The sequence below is a fragment of the Lycium ferocissimum genome, chromosome 5 (assembly GCF_029784015.1).
Source record: "Lycium ferocissimum isolate CSIRO_LF1 chromosome 5, AGI_CSIRO_Lferr_CH_V1, whole genome shotgun sequence".
Taxonomy (NCBI): Eukaryota; Viridiplantae; Streptophyta; class Magnoliopsida; order Solanales; family Solanaceae; genus Lycium; species Lycium ferocissimum.
Window position 1 is genome coordinate 68,441,437 of NC_081346.1, and position 16,030 is coordinate 68,457,466.

The window sequence follows — 16,030 nt, forward strand, 5'->3', positions numbered from 1 at the left end:
ACAAATCCGTTCTTCTTTCAAACACGCCATTTTGTTGTGGCGTGTATGGTAATGTTAGTTGGTGTTCTATACCCGTGCTATTACAAAACTCTACAAACCGAGCAGATATATTCTCCTCCATTATTAGACCTTAAAGCTTTAATATTAAGATCACACTGATTTTCCACTAAAGCTTTAAATTGTTTAAAAACATTAAAGACTTCACTCTTCAGTTTAATGAAATAAACCCAACACATCCGGGTCCAGTCATCAATAAAGAGGGGAAAATATTTGTTACCACTCATGGACTCTATTTTCATTGGACCACACACGTCCGTATGAATGAGCTGAAGTTTTTGGTTAGCTCTCCGTACTTGATTTGCTTGAAATGGCAATTTTGTTTGCTTTCCCTATTGACAAGTTTCACAAACTTGAGTATTAGAAAAAGTTTCAAACATATTTTCCACTAACTCCTTCTTTTTCATCTCTGCGATGCTTCTTTGATTGACATGACCAAACCTTTTGTGCCATAGGTCGGTACATGTTCGTGAAGTGCCGGTATAAGCCTCGCTCGGTCCTTTTCTCCCAATCAACGTAAAAACATTCCGTTGCTCATCTTAAGACAAAACAATTCTACTCCACAAGGATCTGATCGAAACAACACATTCGAGATTCTTAAAATGCGGTGAGTCATTTTTTTCAAGCATTTGTCCAACGCTCAACGTATTTCGACTCATATCGTGTGTGTACAAAACATCAGAATAGTTTTGATACCCGATATTGTTGAAATAGTCACTGTATCTCTGCCTTCAACTTTTACGGTCTCATCATTTCCCACCTTTACTTTGGATTTGTAACTATCATCAAGGAACTTGAACATTTCAGCATCATTGCAAACGTGATAAGTGCAACCACTATCGAGAAGCCACGCATCGAGGACTCATTTGTTGAAAAGTTTGAAACCGCAAAGAGTTGCTCCTCACGTGCATCAACATCTTCTCGCTACTAGTTGTGCTTGTAAAGCTCCAGAGGCCTTTTTTTTAGATTTGCAAACCTTAGATATATGCCCCATCTGTTTAAAGTTGCCGCATATAGCATCGGCTCTCCACCAGCAGTATTTTTCCAGATGTGTTGTTTTTTTTACAATGTTTGCACGGAGGAAACTTCTGCCTTAAATCTCCAATAATGTTTCCACCGTCATGCTTGCCCTTATTCTTTTAACTGAGTTGCTGCTTTCCTTTACCAGAATATTGCTTTTTCACAGAAAAAGCTCCTTCAGTGAACTTTTCCCGTCTCATAGTCCTTCTTTGCTCTTGTGCTTGAAGAGCACTCATTAGTTCACCTAATGAGAGTTTGCTTAGGTCCTTGGATTCTTCAAGAGAGGAAATCTTAGATTCAAACCTCTCAGGAAGAGTTACAAGAACTTTCTCCACAATCCGCTTGTCCATAAATTCTTCAACAAGAAGTCTAATGTTATTAACAATCAAGGAGATTCGATCAGCATACTTACTGATTGTTTCATCCTCCTGCATAATCAGAGACTCAAACTTTCTTTTCAGGTTCAACACTTGCATTTGACTACCTTTAATTTTTATTTTTTTTAATCTATCCCAAGCCTCCTTTGTCGTACATGTGCCATGATTCTATAGAACACCGAATCTCGCCACGTACTCGCAAGCGACTTGGCCTTAGATTTCTTTGCCTTCTTCACCGTTGGATTCGATCCGAGCCAAGGTAGGATTCATCGGCAGAACAGTATTGGTTTGTCCTCTGTCACAGTTTCCCAGAGGTCATAGGCTTCCAAAAAAGCTTGCATCTTCACAGACCAAATTTGATAATTTTCACCGGTGAAAGTGAAAGGTGGATTTCAAGGTAGGCTGCTGGATGCCATTTGTGTTGTAGATGAAAACTTTTTTTTGGTCCTATAAGATCAACTATGGCTCTGATGCCACTGTTAGAACATAAAAGCTCTTAAATTGAATTGAAGAGTAAAAACAGTATGAAAGGATTAAAATTTCAGCATATCATTAAACATGGAAACTTCGTAATTTTAAAGAAAAAAACTAACTAACTTCCTATCTAGCAGCCACTTACAAAGTGGGTTGAGAACTGGATAGGAATATGTGCCCACTAACAGATATAAAGGGCCACTAACTTCAGAAAATTAAGCAACTATAGCTGACCAAGTCTTTGCTTAAAAATAGGAAAGCAAGAACTTAAACTAAGTAAAAACAATAAGCTGGAACAGAAATGCCAATTGTCTAACAGGGAGAACACAGAGTGCACAACTGATTTGAATAGACTACACTAAGTTTGTTCACTCTATTTGGATTGAAAGGAACCAAAAGATCTTTAAGCATAAAGCAAAGACTTGGGAATGCCTAGCTAGAGAAATAGCTTATGTTTGTCATGTAAGATCCCGTGTAGAAGTTAGGATTATTATTCAAAACTTTGTGTTCTAGAATAGGTTCTACTTTTACTTTCTTTGTAATTAAGAGTACCTTGAAGTCAGGATTTGAGACTCATGGGTTCAGAATTTTAAGACAGAATAATGACTTCAAGATAATAAATAACCCTAAGTTCTTTGAAAATCTGATGGTTTGAAGCTTTGAGCCTTTGTGAAGAAACTAATAGTCAGATCTCTTTTGTTTTAGAGTCGAACGTGGCTTTTACTTTTTTCACTTATCAACTTTATGTTTTGTTTCCTAAAAGTAAAGATTTAAGAAAATTTACATACATGAAAAACAAAAAATTTAGGCAAAGAAAAAAACTAATGCAAGAGTGAGGATCTAGTTTATCTTTTCTTTTAATTTTAAAAAACGAACACATAGCGCAAAAAACAAAAAATAAATGATATGGGTGGTTTCAAACCCACATCTCTCGAGGGAACAAAAGACCTTGCTTGCCTCTTTTCCACCATCGAACCAGTTGCTTGTATTTGTAATTTCACACGTATAATTATGCTTGTATTTGTAATTTCACAAGTAAATAATTATGTACTTTACCTAATTTTTTAGTATAATACAGGGTCTATGCAAAAGTTATTGGGTTCGTCCGAACCCCCACCTTATACTCTAGCTCCGCCCTTGCTTGATAGGATAGCAAGCTGTGAAGGATATGCTATAGATTTGTACTTTTTCACGTTAATTAATGAAATGTCAGTTAACTACCAAAAACAAAGATAATACCTCATAGTTTATTTTAAAGTAAAATGTGGTTAGTTTAGAGGTGTTTCGTATTAACGATTCTATATTTGAAAATCATATAACTAAACTTTTCATTTTATCTTAATAACATATCTAAATCTCATGTCATGTATAAAATAACAAGTTCAAAATCTGAGTTTTTCTTTTTTTAAATTCTATGCACTATCAAACTCTCCACCAGTTAAAGTAACGAGCTTTATTAATATTTGGCCGCTTGATAAAAATTAATTACACACATTAACTGAATATACAAGAAGTTTATACTAATTATGTAATATACAAGTATATATTATGTATATTACTAGAGTTGAGGGTCTACTGAAAACAGTTTTTTATATCTTCATAAGTAGGGACAAAGCTGCTAACAATCGCACCTCACTTATGAGATTACACTATGTATATTGTTTTAAATTACATATGTTACACATTAATATACAAAAATCTATATTTTGTTACTATTATTTTGATGAGTGACTGGTAAAAATCACAAAAACTGGGGACTAGTAAATAATCATGGATCACATGAATGCAGTAGGTCTACCAAAAGCATAATAATAATGCCATTATATTAAAACGTGGTACATAGATTGTTCCAAATCTTTTTGTCCACACTCTTATACAAAGACTCCAACTACCAACTCTGACTCCAGCATTGTACATTGTTAATTAAATTGAACACCCTTTCTGTTTGTGTTAAACTGTTAATTCTGCAGATACAACTATTTTAGTTCAAATTTTACCCCAAAACCCTACTTGAAGCCTCCAAAAACCCTTCAACTGAGCCACCAAATAATGTCTCTATCTGTTCCTAACTTCATCTCTGTCAAATTTTCTGAGCTCAATGGTGTAAAGGTCAGTTTTTTTCTTTACCCTTTAAGGCTCTGTTTGGTTATCCCAAAAAAAAAAAAAAAAAAAAAAAAGTCTGCAAAAATGAGTATGGTTGGTTATATGCTGCACACTGTTGAACTCTTATTACTAATCCAAGAATCAAGAATCTTGATATGATTGTATAGAAAGTCCCTTTATGATATGGGTTATATGCTGCATACTGTTGAACTTTTATTACTAATCCAAAAATCAAGAATCTTGATGTCATTATGTAGAAAGTCCCTTTATCCCAACTTATGTGACACTTTTTGTTTTTTCAAGATTCAAACTAGGTAAATTTTGATCATTATTTTAAAATGTCATATTTGACAGAAGAAGTGCAACTTATAGTTCTTTTCACATAGTTTTTGAATCTAATTTAGCTTTAAAAAAAAATAGCAAATTGGCTCTTGAGAAACGAGAAGTGTCACATAAATTGGGATGTATGGAGTAGCAAGTTAGTATCTTTGATTTGTGCAATAGATTGATGGGTACTTGCATTTTCTGTGATCTCTTCAATTTCCAGCAGCTATCCTTTAAAGGGATTTTTTATGTGATTTTTAGGTTAAAAGTGTAAAATTTTAAGCTGGAGGTACGTGGTTCGCCAAAGCTTTTTCGGAGGGATTTTAAAGTAGTTGGAGTTACATCAATGAATATAGTATACGCTGCATACAATTGACTCTTACTACTAATCCAAAAATCAAGAATCTTGATGTCATTGTAAAAAAAGTCCCTTTATTTGGTACTTAGTATCTTTGATTTTTTGTAATAGATTGACGGTGCTCAATTACTTGCATTTTCTGTGATTTCTTCAAAATCCAGCAGCTCTCCTTTAAAGGGGTTCTGTTTATGTGATTTTTTTAAGGTAAAAAGTGTAAAATTTTAAGCTGCAGGTACGTGGTTCGCCAAAGCGTTTTCGGAGGGATTTTAAAGTCGTTGCAGTTACATCAATGTCAAAAGAGGCATCAAATTACATACCAGCAGCTCCTATATTCCTCCCTGAAGGACCATGGGAGCAGGTGAGGGACTTCTCTCTTTCAATCAATCAACTATACTGCAACGCAAACTAGTCGTCATCGGCTATCTGATTCAACAATATACATTCCACTTATTCGGGCCAATTTTTATTCCAATACTAAATTAGGAGTTATCTGCAGCTAGACGTTATCTATAAATATCACACCTTTTTTTAATTAGTGGTGTCAGGGTCATCTTGCGCGAAAGAAAAATCTAAATATCACAGTTATACCTATACTAACATATTTTAAATGTTATCAAGTATTGTTATCCCTTTGTTGGTGCGACTGTTTTATCCGATGAGATTGAGACTCTTTTTGTTGTGAGAATCTATTTATTTGGTTCAAGTCCATGGTTTATCCCATGTGTTTTGAGTTTTAGGAATTGGGGTTTTCTTGTTTTTGTTGTTGGTTGTTGAGATCACCTAAAGATTGAATTTTTAAGAGAAGCCGGATTATGGATATTTGAAACTTTTTGGAATACTTTGAATTTATTTTCTTGTGAGCTTGAATTCATGGTAAAAAAAACATAACTTTCAGCCGGATGGCGTGCGAATGGAAAATGACCTTTGAATTTCTCTCTGTGTTGTATGTGTTTGTTGCTTCACACAGTAATGTAAATACATTAATGAGAGATATTATTTTGTATTTATTGCAATTCTCTCTTTCTCTTTTTGGGTTGATTTCTGCTTTGGCAAAGTATGAATGCAGAAACATTTTGGTGAAAACTGAAGAATTATGTGAATGGATTATATACTACTCCCTCTGGATCAAAAAGAATGTCCACTTAGCCTTTTTCTCTTGAGTCAAAAAGAGTGTCCACTTATCAAATCAAGAAAGAATTAACCTTATTTTTCCAGATTTTCCCCTATTAAGTGCTATGTGACCAAATCCCAATACCTATTTAATTAGGGGCAGTTTAGTCAAATTACCTCTATTTGTCTAGAGTTAGTATCTTGTTAAGGGGTGTGCAAATGGCTAAGTGGACACTCTTTTTGATCCGGAGGGAGTATAACTAATTGGAAAAGCTTAGCTTTACTTACATATTTTAGATTTGGCTGTCTTGAGTGTATGTTCTTGAGTCAAGTCCTGAAATAGGACTGGTAACATGGAAAAACAGGACATTATGTAGTGTTTGCGAATTGCCATGCCCTCGTAATGAAATGATTTAGTGAATGTAGATACAGCGTGCTTCTTCTTTTACTTTGTCGGATAATTCATAGGGGATGATTGTTCCGAAAAACAGGACATTATGTAATGTTTGCGAATTGCCATGCCCTCGCAATGAAATGATTTAGTGAATGTAGATACAGTGTGCTTCTTCTTTTACTTTGTCGGATAATTCATAGGGGATGATTGTTCCTGTTGAAGATAGCTTTTCTGATAGATAGGGGTTTACTATTCGCGTCCAAGTCTAATTTTGAGCAAATGCATTTCTCAAAATCTTGATGAATTTAGCTCTATTCATCCTTTTTGTTACCATTGTCAACAAAAAAATTTGATGACTTTAGCCAGATGTTGGGAACGACTAGAAGAAGAATTGATCAACCCTTTAGTGTCAAACCAAAATACCGAACAAGCATTAGCTCTCCCTGAAAAGGAGATGATCCAGCCGCACCTTCTAGTACGGCTACCTTGTTACGAATTCACTCCAATAGAAGGTTCAATGCCCAGCAGTTACACATTGCTGATTTCAGACTCCTCTGGTAGAGCCAACAACCATTCAGTGAATTGTCCTGTGTTACTAAGTTTCAAGATGTTCACTGAATCTTCACGATGTTTTGGTGTTGAATTCCCTGAAATAGGAAATCAAGACTTTTTCATCTAAAACAAAAGCAAAAACACATTCTTTAGTCTGATTAAGCATGCCCAAATGTCAGAGAGGATATTGATGTTGTGACTATGCAATGCTTCTTGTTCATTTGTGCGTAATGTGCTTTTTAACCCTTCATTCATAGCTATTAGCCTTCACATTATAAAGGGAACAAGGATAACACTTAGTGCAGAATTAGAGATTACCATGCCACTTGATTTTACATGGAGCTTCGAGTGAAGAATTAGTGCAGAGTCAGAGATTACCATGCCACTTGATTTTACACGGAGCTTCGAGTGAAGAACAGGAAGCCACTCGCTTGCTTCTTCTCATAACGCTCCAGATATTCAGAGCCTTGTCTTTTTAGAAATGGACTTATCAGAGTTTCATTTCTTTTTCATCTACCACAGGGCATATATCATCAAAATGTTAAATTCATTCTCTCTTTTTTTTTTTTTTTTTTTTAATTTATTTATTTATTAAGGGGAACCACCCAGTTCCAAAATCAGAACCTGGGTAGTATTTTATTAATTGTGAAAAAGAATACAAATGGGGTTGGGGGGGGGGGGGGGGGCCTTAAACCTTACCCCTATGAAATGAAACTGGACATTTCCAGTTTTATGCATGCATATGTACAGAACCTATATGATCTAGATGATGCATGCTACTAAGTACAGCGCATTTGCCATTCATAGCGATTAGCCTTGACATAGTTGGAGAATTTCATTTCTGTTTTATCTGATGAGACTCAGACTCTAGTTTTCTATACAGTTGTACCTAAGAGTTTCTATCTCACTCTGGCTCAGGTGAATTGTCTAAGTGCTCTCCTTTGTCTCATTGTTATCTCGTAATCATTCGATTCCGCCCCTAAGCTAGCCCCTATTCCTCCTCCTTCTCCATGGATAGGTGTATTCCTCATTGGTGCTAGAAAGTGAGGAATAAAAAACAAATATGGCCATTCTAAGTTACTCTAATGGGCATTTTACAATAGCGACAACATTTGTAGCTAGAGATGAGATAGATAATTGGGGTCAACATTCTAGAGTAGTGCTAGTATAATTATGTCTGACCATCATTTCAGAATAAAGCAAGCGGATGTAAGCTCAAAACTCATTCAAATTCATTACATTATATATCTATATTTGTGTGTCTATGTATTCCTAGTATATGATAAATTTTTTGCAAATAGGGTTGAATAGTCTTTTTTTCCTGAACGTCACTGCTTTACTACTTTGCCTTGTTCTTGAATTAGTTTTTTAAGAGGACAGATGATTATTCAGGACTATATGATATAACTTTGTCTGTAGACAACTTAGACTGCTTGAAATGTGTAGATTCCTGGTGGTGTTACTGCTGCAAAGGGTTTCAAAGCTGCTGGGATGTATGGTGGATTGCGTGCTCTTGGGGAGAAGCCCGATCTCGCACTCGTCACTTGTGATGTAGATGCCATATCTGCAGGTCAGCTACCCTGATATAGTCCTAGGTATCACTGTTGAGCTTTTCTGTGGTTCATGAGTGAAAAACTATATTATTGTTCGTATAAAATTCCTCCCTCCTTTCCTTGTAAGAGAAAAGGAGCATATACGTTCCTCGAAATGAAATAGGAACACATCTATTTGGTGCTTGTGCTAAAACTTACCATCTAAATAATGAACCAATAGAAACTGATTAATCAGGAATCACCTTTTTTTTGCTTTTTCATCCAGGGGCATTTACTACGAACGTTGTTGCAGCTGCACCTGTATTATACTGTAAAAGCGCACTAAATGCATCTAAAACGGTATGTGGGAGAAACTGTAGTTATTGTTTTGCCTCACTTGAGGTGAAGGAACTCTTTCTCACCTCTGGAACTATCAACCTCTGTTGCTCGGACTCTTCAAAAATGGACACAGGTGCGTGTCGGATCCTCCAAAAGTAGTGCATTTTTGAAGGATCCGACACAGTTGCGGCATCATTTGTGGGGAGTCCGAGCAACATAGCTGTCAACTCTCAACTTACAAGTGCTATTATAGTTCAGTACTGTGCTTATTGCTTGTTTACCCTATATTGACTTAAAGTGATGATGTTAAACGACAAGCAGCAAAGTCGTTGCAATTGATGACCATTGAGCCAAAAAAGGTCACGCTGTCTTATTGGCTTATTTGAAAGTTTAAGACCGATGCTTTTGTATTTATTTGTTTTATTAGAAGAAAAAGATGCATCTCCATTTAAATTTAGGAGTGACCCCAGACTTTCATGAATTTTTATTATTTTGTGAATCTTAGAAGCTTATTAGATGTATATATTAGTAACCTGAAGTCATAAATCGCTTGTAGCAAACTTGACTGCTTCTAATGTCTTGTCTTCTTATACGAATACTACCACTTTTCAGGCTCGTGCAGTATTGATAAATGCTGGTCAAGCTAATGCAGCAACGGTAATTTCTCCCGAAATTTTAGTTGGAAGCTCAATCTTTGAACTTCAGTTCAAATCATGGTGTATCTCTTCCTCTAGTTTCAATTTGATTGGCAGTAAAAGCAAAGCAGACTCATCCAACTTCACAATGAAGTGATAGGCTCGAAGTCATAAGTAGTGGTGCTGTCATATCACTTTTCTTTCTGTATTAATTGATAATGTGACTTGAGAGTTTCAGAATTTCCTTTTCAGGGTGATGCAGGTTATCAGGATGTAATAGAGTGCTCAAGTGCACTAGCTAAGGTTTGCATTTTGTCCATTTTTATTTAAACTTTAGGATGTTAGGTTTCTGATAGAACTTTTCAATTATGACAGTTACTTCAACTGAAGCAAGACGAAGTCTTGATCGAATCAACTGGTGTAATAGGTCAAAGAATAAAGAAGGTAAATACTTACATATTGCGCTAATTGGTTTTTCTTAATTGCTTGAACCACTTTCTTGCATATAGCAATGAGCAACGTTGGACGCCGTGAATTTACATTTTTTGCGCATACATACATACATACATATATATATATATATATATATATATATATATATGCTTTTACCGTGCCACTCCTGACCAGTAACCTTATTTTTTATGTTTTACATTACTGGCAGGATGCACTTCTCAACTCACTCCCAAACCTTGTTAGGCAGCTTTCATCAACTGTGGAGGGGTAATCATCTTTTTTCTGATGTATTAATTTATATTTTTAATTGGCATCACCAGATTTTATCATATAGTAATTCTATTTCTTTCTACCACCGCATATTCTCTCTTTCTTTCTTTTTACTTACTCATTCGTGTTTGTATACATGTGTTCTCGATAATGAACTTCAATCCACTCTAGATGGCCTGTTCTGGTCAGGGATTGCTGATCTTGTATGTGCATTTGCAGGGCAAATTCTGCAGCTGTAGCTATAACGACCACTGACCTTGTTAGTAAGAGTGTGGCAGTTGAAACAGAGGTATGCAGATTCGTTTTTTCAGGCATTTGTGTGTTTGTTATGATTAAGATTCTTGGATGCTATTTTTCATTACTCTCCCAATTTGTATGACAGTTTGAGTTGAGCTATTTATTTTGGGTTGAATTTTGTTAAATTTCATAAATAAGGCTTTGAAATAATTATTCTGTAGTTTAAACATATACAGCTAATGACAACACTCGTTTAGTCACTTTAAGCACAGGAACAAGTTTTGGTAAATTTGAAAGTAAATTGCTCAGTCACATTTTAGATAATGCATGGCTGTTGAAATGCTATGCTAATACCGACCATCAAAAGCATTAACTTAGCATATAGGCAAAATCAGTGTAATATTTGTCTCAAGACCACCTTTAGTCTGTGTATCCTGAAGTTTCCATTCCTGAAAGGAAAGAAACTATGATCAGTTTGTAATGAACCAATGATATATATATCTGTACTTATGCTCAGGTTAGAGGAACTCGAATAAGAGTTGGGGGCATGGCAAAGGGTTCTGGGATGATTCATCCTAACATGGCAACAATGCTTGGTGTAAGTATCTTCAGAATTCCTCTGTTTCTCCCTGAGCAGTGAGAGTAATCTTACTGGATTCGAGCGACCTTTCAGGTTGTAACTACTGATGCCTCGGTCACGAGTGACGTTTGGAGAAGGATGGTACAGGTTGCTGTAAATCGAAGTTTTAATCAAATTACGGTAAGTGAGAAATTTATTTGTTTTTATACTTCACCGCGTGTTATTCTGACCATGAATGAGGACTGGAGTTCTACAGTAGAAACTTGCCCTGAATTGCAAATGAACATTTCTGGTGTATTTGATTATCGACTGAAGTAGCATAATTTTGAGTACACTGAAAGCTTAATCTAAATCGAGGAGCATACATTTTGACAGGTTGATGGAGACAGCAGTACAAATGATGCTGTCATTGCTCTGGCCAGTGGACTTTCAAAATCATATGAGATTTCTTCTTTGAACTCCTCCGAGGCAGAACACCTACAAAACTGCCTTGATGCTGTATGTGCTATGATTCCTTTTAATTGCTTTATTCTCATCCAACTTGTCTGTCTTGACATAAACACAACCAGGATGAGGTGTTTGTTACTAGGCTGTGTCTGATTCTTGTCTCCTTGACGAAGATTCTCGTGACACATGAAGTATTATGAACATGATAATAAAGGAATTCTTATAGCTGATCAGAAATAAACAAATAAAGGAATGTCTTTATAGCTTGCAGGACTATTGACATGATTTCACTACAGGTAATGCAGGGTCTAGCAAAATCAATAGCTTGGGATGGTGAAGGAGCTACATGTTTGATTGAGGTCTGTGTTTCTTTATTAAGCTCTTTTTGAGCTTTCACCAACTTCCTTTTGCTCCTAGTCTTGTTTCTTAAACAAGCATAAGTTTAGCAACCAACTGTAGAAAAGTAATTCCCATCTAATATTTTCATTAAAGCTATCTGATCATAGATGAATACTAGAAAATAATGATTAAATGGATGGCTGAGTAGCTGAGGTATAGGAGTAAGAACCTAGAGATTTCTGATCTCAACTACAACACTCGGTGTGAGTTCATTTTCTTCAGCTTTATAATTAGGCCAAAGAAAGAACTTCAATTTAATTAATTCTTTTTTCTCTTTATAAAGAGGTTTCCTTTCATCCAAAAATTGACTCCAGTTTTTTACATTAAGTTTCAAATTTGGCAAAATAGGTGGGTAGGTAGAAATCTCAATTTCAATTGAAAGAATAAGTTGAATGAAAAGTTTTTGATTTATCTGTCATTATAGGCAGACAGCACTAACAAAGATGATAGGCAGGTTTACTTGGGGCATGTGCTTGTGGGTTGTAGCGGGTTGTCTGGTGGTAATCGAGGTGCAGTCCGGACAGCGTCTTAAAAAAGAGAGAATGAATTGAAGGGTTTATCATAGTTGAGTTTGTTGAGGATAAACTGAAAAGAATAATTCGAAGGTGCCAAAGATGGAAAATGATATCTTGTCTTGGTCATAGAAATAAATACATATAAATGGTCTCAGGTTCAATTCCTAGCAGAGGGCACCCAAGGATGTGACCTAGTGGTCAATAAAGTGGGTTGAGAATCATGAGGTCTCAAGTCGAATTCCAATCGGAGGCAAAAACACTAGGTGATTTCTTCCCATCTATCTAAGCCTTAGTAGACAGAGTTACTTGGGTGCATGTGCTGGTGGGAGGTAGCAGGTACCACGCGGAATTAGTCGATGTGCCCGCAAGTTAGCCCAACACCATGGTTATATAAAAAAAGTACATATAGATGGAAGTTCATAAAGGAAATTGGCATTATCTTATGTTAAGACATACTGGAGGATGATAGCTTTGCTATATGTGGAAAAAGATCAAGCTATGGTGGAGTGCTCGATTTCAACTCAGGTTATGGTAGGGTGAGGTGCTAGTGTGTAAGTGGAGAAGGGTACAGGGGCGGGCCCATTATCCATCGAGTTTCAAACCACATGCCACTTGCCCTCGGGAATTTCTCGGTTATGAGAAAAAAAAGGAGGGACAATCATGTGTTTTCATTTGACAAAATATTTTTAAATGTGGCTTCTTCCTATATATGCAATATCTGTCAGTTTGTTGATAAGCATATATAGACAAGTAGCTCCTAGAATCACTTTCTTTTTAAAGCTTTGGTCTTTGTCTCTAATTGGACATAGGTGAGGGTTGATGGTGCTGATAACGAACCTGAAGCAGCAAAGATTGCTCGTTCAGTGGCCTCTTCTTCACTTGTCAAGGTATGAAGTGAATTAGCTTGCATATCTTACTTGGAGCTGTCTAGAAAGTACATTTTACTGATTCTTTCCTTTTTAATGTATAATCAGGCTGCTGTATACGGTAGGGATCCAAATTGGGGCCGTATTGCTTGTGCTGCTGGCTATGCTGGGATTCCTTTCAACGCCGACAAGCTTCGGATATCACTTGGAGATATTATGCTTATGGAAGCAGGGCAACCACTTCCATTTGATAGGTATGGAGAATGATACACCACATTTGTATTGCATAATACCGTTCTTTATGCTTTAGCACAATGATGCTCTTCAACAGATTTTTTCCTTCTCTTTTTGTCTCTCTCTTGCTATTTTTCTCTCTTTAAACATCATAAAATTTTGGGTCCTTTTGCAGGGTAGCAGCAAGCAATTATCTCCGAAAGGCTGGTGAAGTCCATGGCACTGTTGAAATTCAAATATCTACCGGTAAGTTTGACATACATAAACAGGCATACTCATGTTGTACTTCATGTGCTTTGGTGGAAGTATCATGATGAAAATAAACCAACTTCATGGCATCAAACATAGCTCTACAGATATATTTATCAGGAATAAAGTCCATGCAAACTAGTCTTTGATGAGTGCATTGACTTGATTTTGTTTTCTATGATTACACAAGCTAAGACTCGTCTCATACATGCTCTACGATAGTCGTTGCTTGAAGCATTGAGAACAGTACTTGCAAGAAAAATGTTGTTCCAAACTTCAACTCAAATTAATATGTTTTCTTGTCCCAACCCCCACTACCCAAAAAAGTACCAACTTTCTTCTTTGTCCAGTCCAAAATTTTGACATCATACCTTAATAAAATGGCAGACTTCTCATTCAAATAGTTTTTGTGCCTTCTTTGTTTGTATTATCAAGAAATCATGTACTGCAGTGTATAAATATTAGTCGTATTTTTCCTTGTACAGGTGATGGTCCAGGAAGTGGACAGGCATGGGGCTGTGACTTGAGTTATGATTATGTCAAAATCAATGCAGAGTATACAACATGAAACAGGCGGTGTAGTTCAAAGATTGAAGTCTCTCCTAATAAAGCAGTTCGTTTAGCTATTATTATTGGTTATGTAGTTGTAAAATCCCTGCTAAATGCAAGTAAATGTATGGATACTGCTGGGACCAGCAGAATTTTGCTAGATGGACAACGCTTCAAAATTGTTATTTGAAGTTATTTCATCATTCACAGATCTGATAAACTAGAACCTCCAATGGCATGTACCTTAATTTGGTGTGTACATTTTTTTTAATAAATTATTTTACTTATACTTCCAAGTTTTACACCCGAGGTTTTAAAAATTATATTCACAAATTAGACAATATGTTGCAAATATTCATTCACACGACTCTTGTTACCGTGATTGGCAGTTCAATTGCTCAAAGTTGATGTATATTGATCAATGTTTATAATGCTTCAAAACTAAGGAAGCCTTGAATTTGGTCTCCAAAAAGATGCGGCACAAGGCTTACTAGACCTTTAAGGAGCACCCGTGACAGTAATTTAGCATAGCACTAATTTCTACGTACATGAAAACATTCAAGGGGTCGTTTGGTGGGGTGTATTACGTAGAATAAATTTTTTTTAGCAATATTTGGATGCAAATTTTAATTCTAGTACAACCAAGATAAATATAACTTAAAACAACTATTCAGCACTATTGGATATTATGCAATGCATGTTATTTTTAAGAGAAAATGGTCAAATGAGCCCCCAACGTTTAACCAAAATCCCAACTATACATCAAACCTTTGCGACTTTTAAAGTGGAATATACTTACCCTTAAATGCTGAGGTGTACATGTGCGTGTAGTCACCGCGCTTAAGCGCGTTCAAATTAAAAAAATACTTAAGCGCGTTCAAATTAAAAAAATACACCCCATCATTAAAAAATTTCCACCTGGCAATCCAAATCAGCAAAAATTAAAGCCCACCTAACGGTAATATCAACTTCCAATCCTAATTTCTACCCAACCCACACCATTTTTTCCCAATTCAAAGCTCTAATCTCCCATCCTCTTTTCAGCCATTTTTTAAGATTGAAGCTGCCATATTGTGTCGAAATTATTTGTAGTGGAAATAGGTTAGTTTAATTTAGTGTTAACTGGTATACTTTACTCTTTAATTTAGTGTTAACTGGTATACTTTACTCCATACCAAATTTAGGATTTGAAATTTCTTCCCCAACTCTTGCTCATATATGCTCGTTTTTTATTTGTTAGGGTTTGTAATGGAAAAAATCGACTTGAATAGACTGTGTATGGACGAAGCTGGCCCAATGCTCAAGCCGTAGTGCAATGCAAACATGGAAATTTGCTGCAAATGAAAACTTCTTGTTCGAAGCATAATCCTGAAAGAAAGATATTAGTCTTGCCCATACTACGGTGTATGTGTTTTCCTTCTATTGTTTTTTATCAATAAGTTTTATTTTTGTAGTTAATTAAACTTTCTGCTCGTTTATGCTCTGTTTTCATAATTTTCAGCCTAACAATTGCAAATTTTTTCGGTGGAGAGACAAAGAAGAAGTTATACAAGATCAAAATTTATCCTCCCAAAATTAGTGAACAAAATTAGAGATTTGGAGAAAGAATTAGCGCAATCTGAGAGTATCAAGATGGAGTTGGTTGAGTTCAAAAGTATCGACATGAATTCTGTTAGTGTGGACATGAATTTGATTGAGCAAGAGGAGACAAGTCTGCTGGTTCAAAAGAAGAGCAAATAGTGTAGGTTCAATAGGAATTTCATTTTGGTATTTGTGGTTTGTGTTGTTGCTTTATTCATCAGCAACCTATTTCAAATTGCGAATTCAAATGTTGAGGAAATGGAATTGCCATAGTAGAATGTTATGTTTGTTGCCTTGTTTAATGTAAGGAATAAAATCACTAACAAAACAAATATAAACTTAAAATATTAAAAAAAGGCAAAAAAAAATCAAAAA

At 35.7% G+C, this 16,030-nt stretch overlaps 1 protein-coding gene and 1 long non-coding RNA gene across 2 annotated transcripts; both read left to right on the forward strand.

The window, feature by feature from the left end:
- Positions 1-3,797: 3,797 nt before the first annotated feature.
- LOC132057179 (arginine biosynthesis bifunctional protein ArgJ, chloroplastic) lies at positions 3,798-14,363 on the forward strand. The gene is made up of 17 exons (XM_059449647.1): positions 3,798-4,037; positions 4,946-5,071; positions 8,216-8,339; positions 8,588-8,661; positions 9,253-9,297; positions 9,528-9,578; positions 9,651-9,719; positions 9,937-9,995; positions 10,218-10,287; positions 10,753-10,833; positions 10,909-10,995; positions 11,191-11,313; positions 11,559-11,621; positions 12,986-13,063; positions 13,151-13,296; positions 13,452-13,522; positions 14,011-14,363. Exons 1-17 carry the CDS (start codon positions 3,978-3,980, stop codon positions 14,091-14,093), a joined length of 1,410 nt encoding a protein of 469 aa, XP_059305630.1. The 5' UTR covers positions 3,798-3,977; the 3' UTR covers positions 14,094-14,363.
- Positions 14,364-15,047: 684 nt separating this feature from the next.
- Positions 15,048-15,949, forward strand: LOC132058497 (uncharacterized). The gene is made up of 3 exons (XR_009415322.1): positions 15,048-15,175; positions 15,315-15,478; positions 15,576-15,949. It is a non-coding gene; the product is annotated as an uncharacterized LOC132058497 (long non-coding RNA).
- The last annotated feature ends 81 nt before the right edge of the window (positions 15,950-16,030 follow it).

Coding starts and splice junctions, on each gene's coding strand:
- LOC132057179 (XM_059449647.1), top strand. CDS start 3,978: ATGTCTCTATCTGTTCCTAACTTCATCTCTGTCAAATTTTCTGAGCTC. Junction 4,038..4,945: donor CTGAGCTCAATGGTGTAAAG/GTCAGTTTTTTT, acceptor TTTAAGCTGCAG/GTACGTGGTTCGCCAAAGCG. Junction 9,720..9,936: donor TAGGTCAAAGAATAAAGAAG/GTAAATACTTAC, acceptor CATTACTGGCAG/GATGCACTTCTCAACTCACT.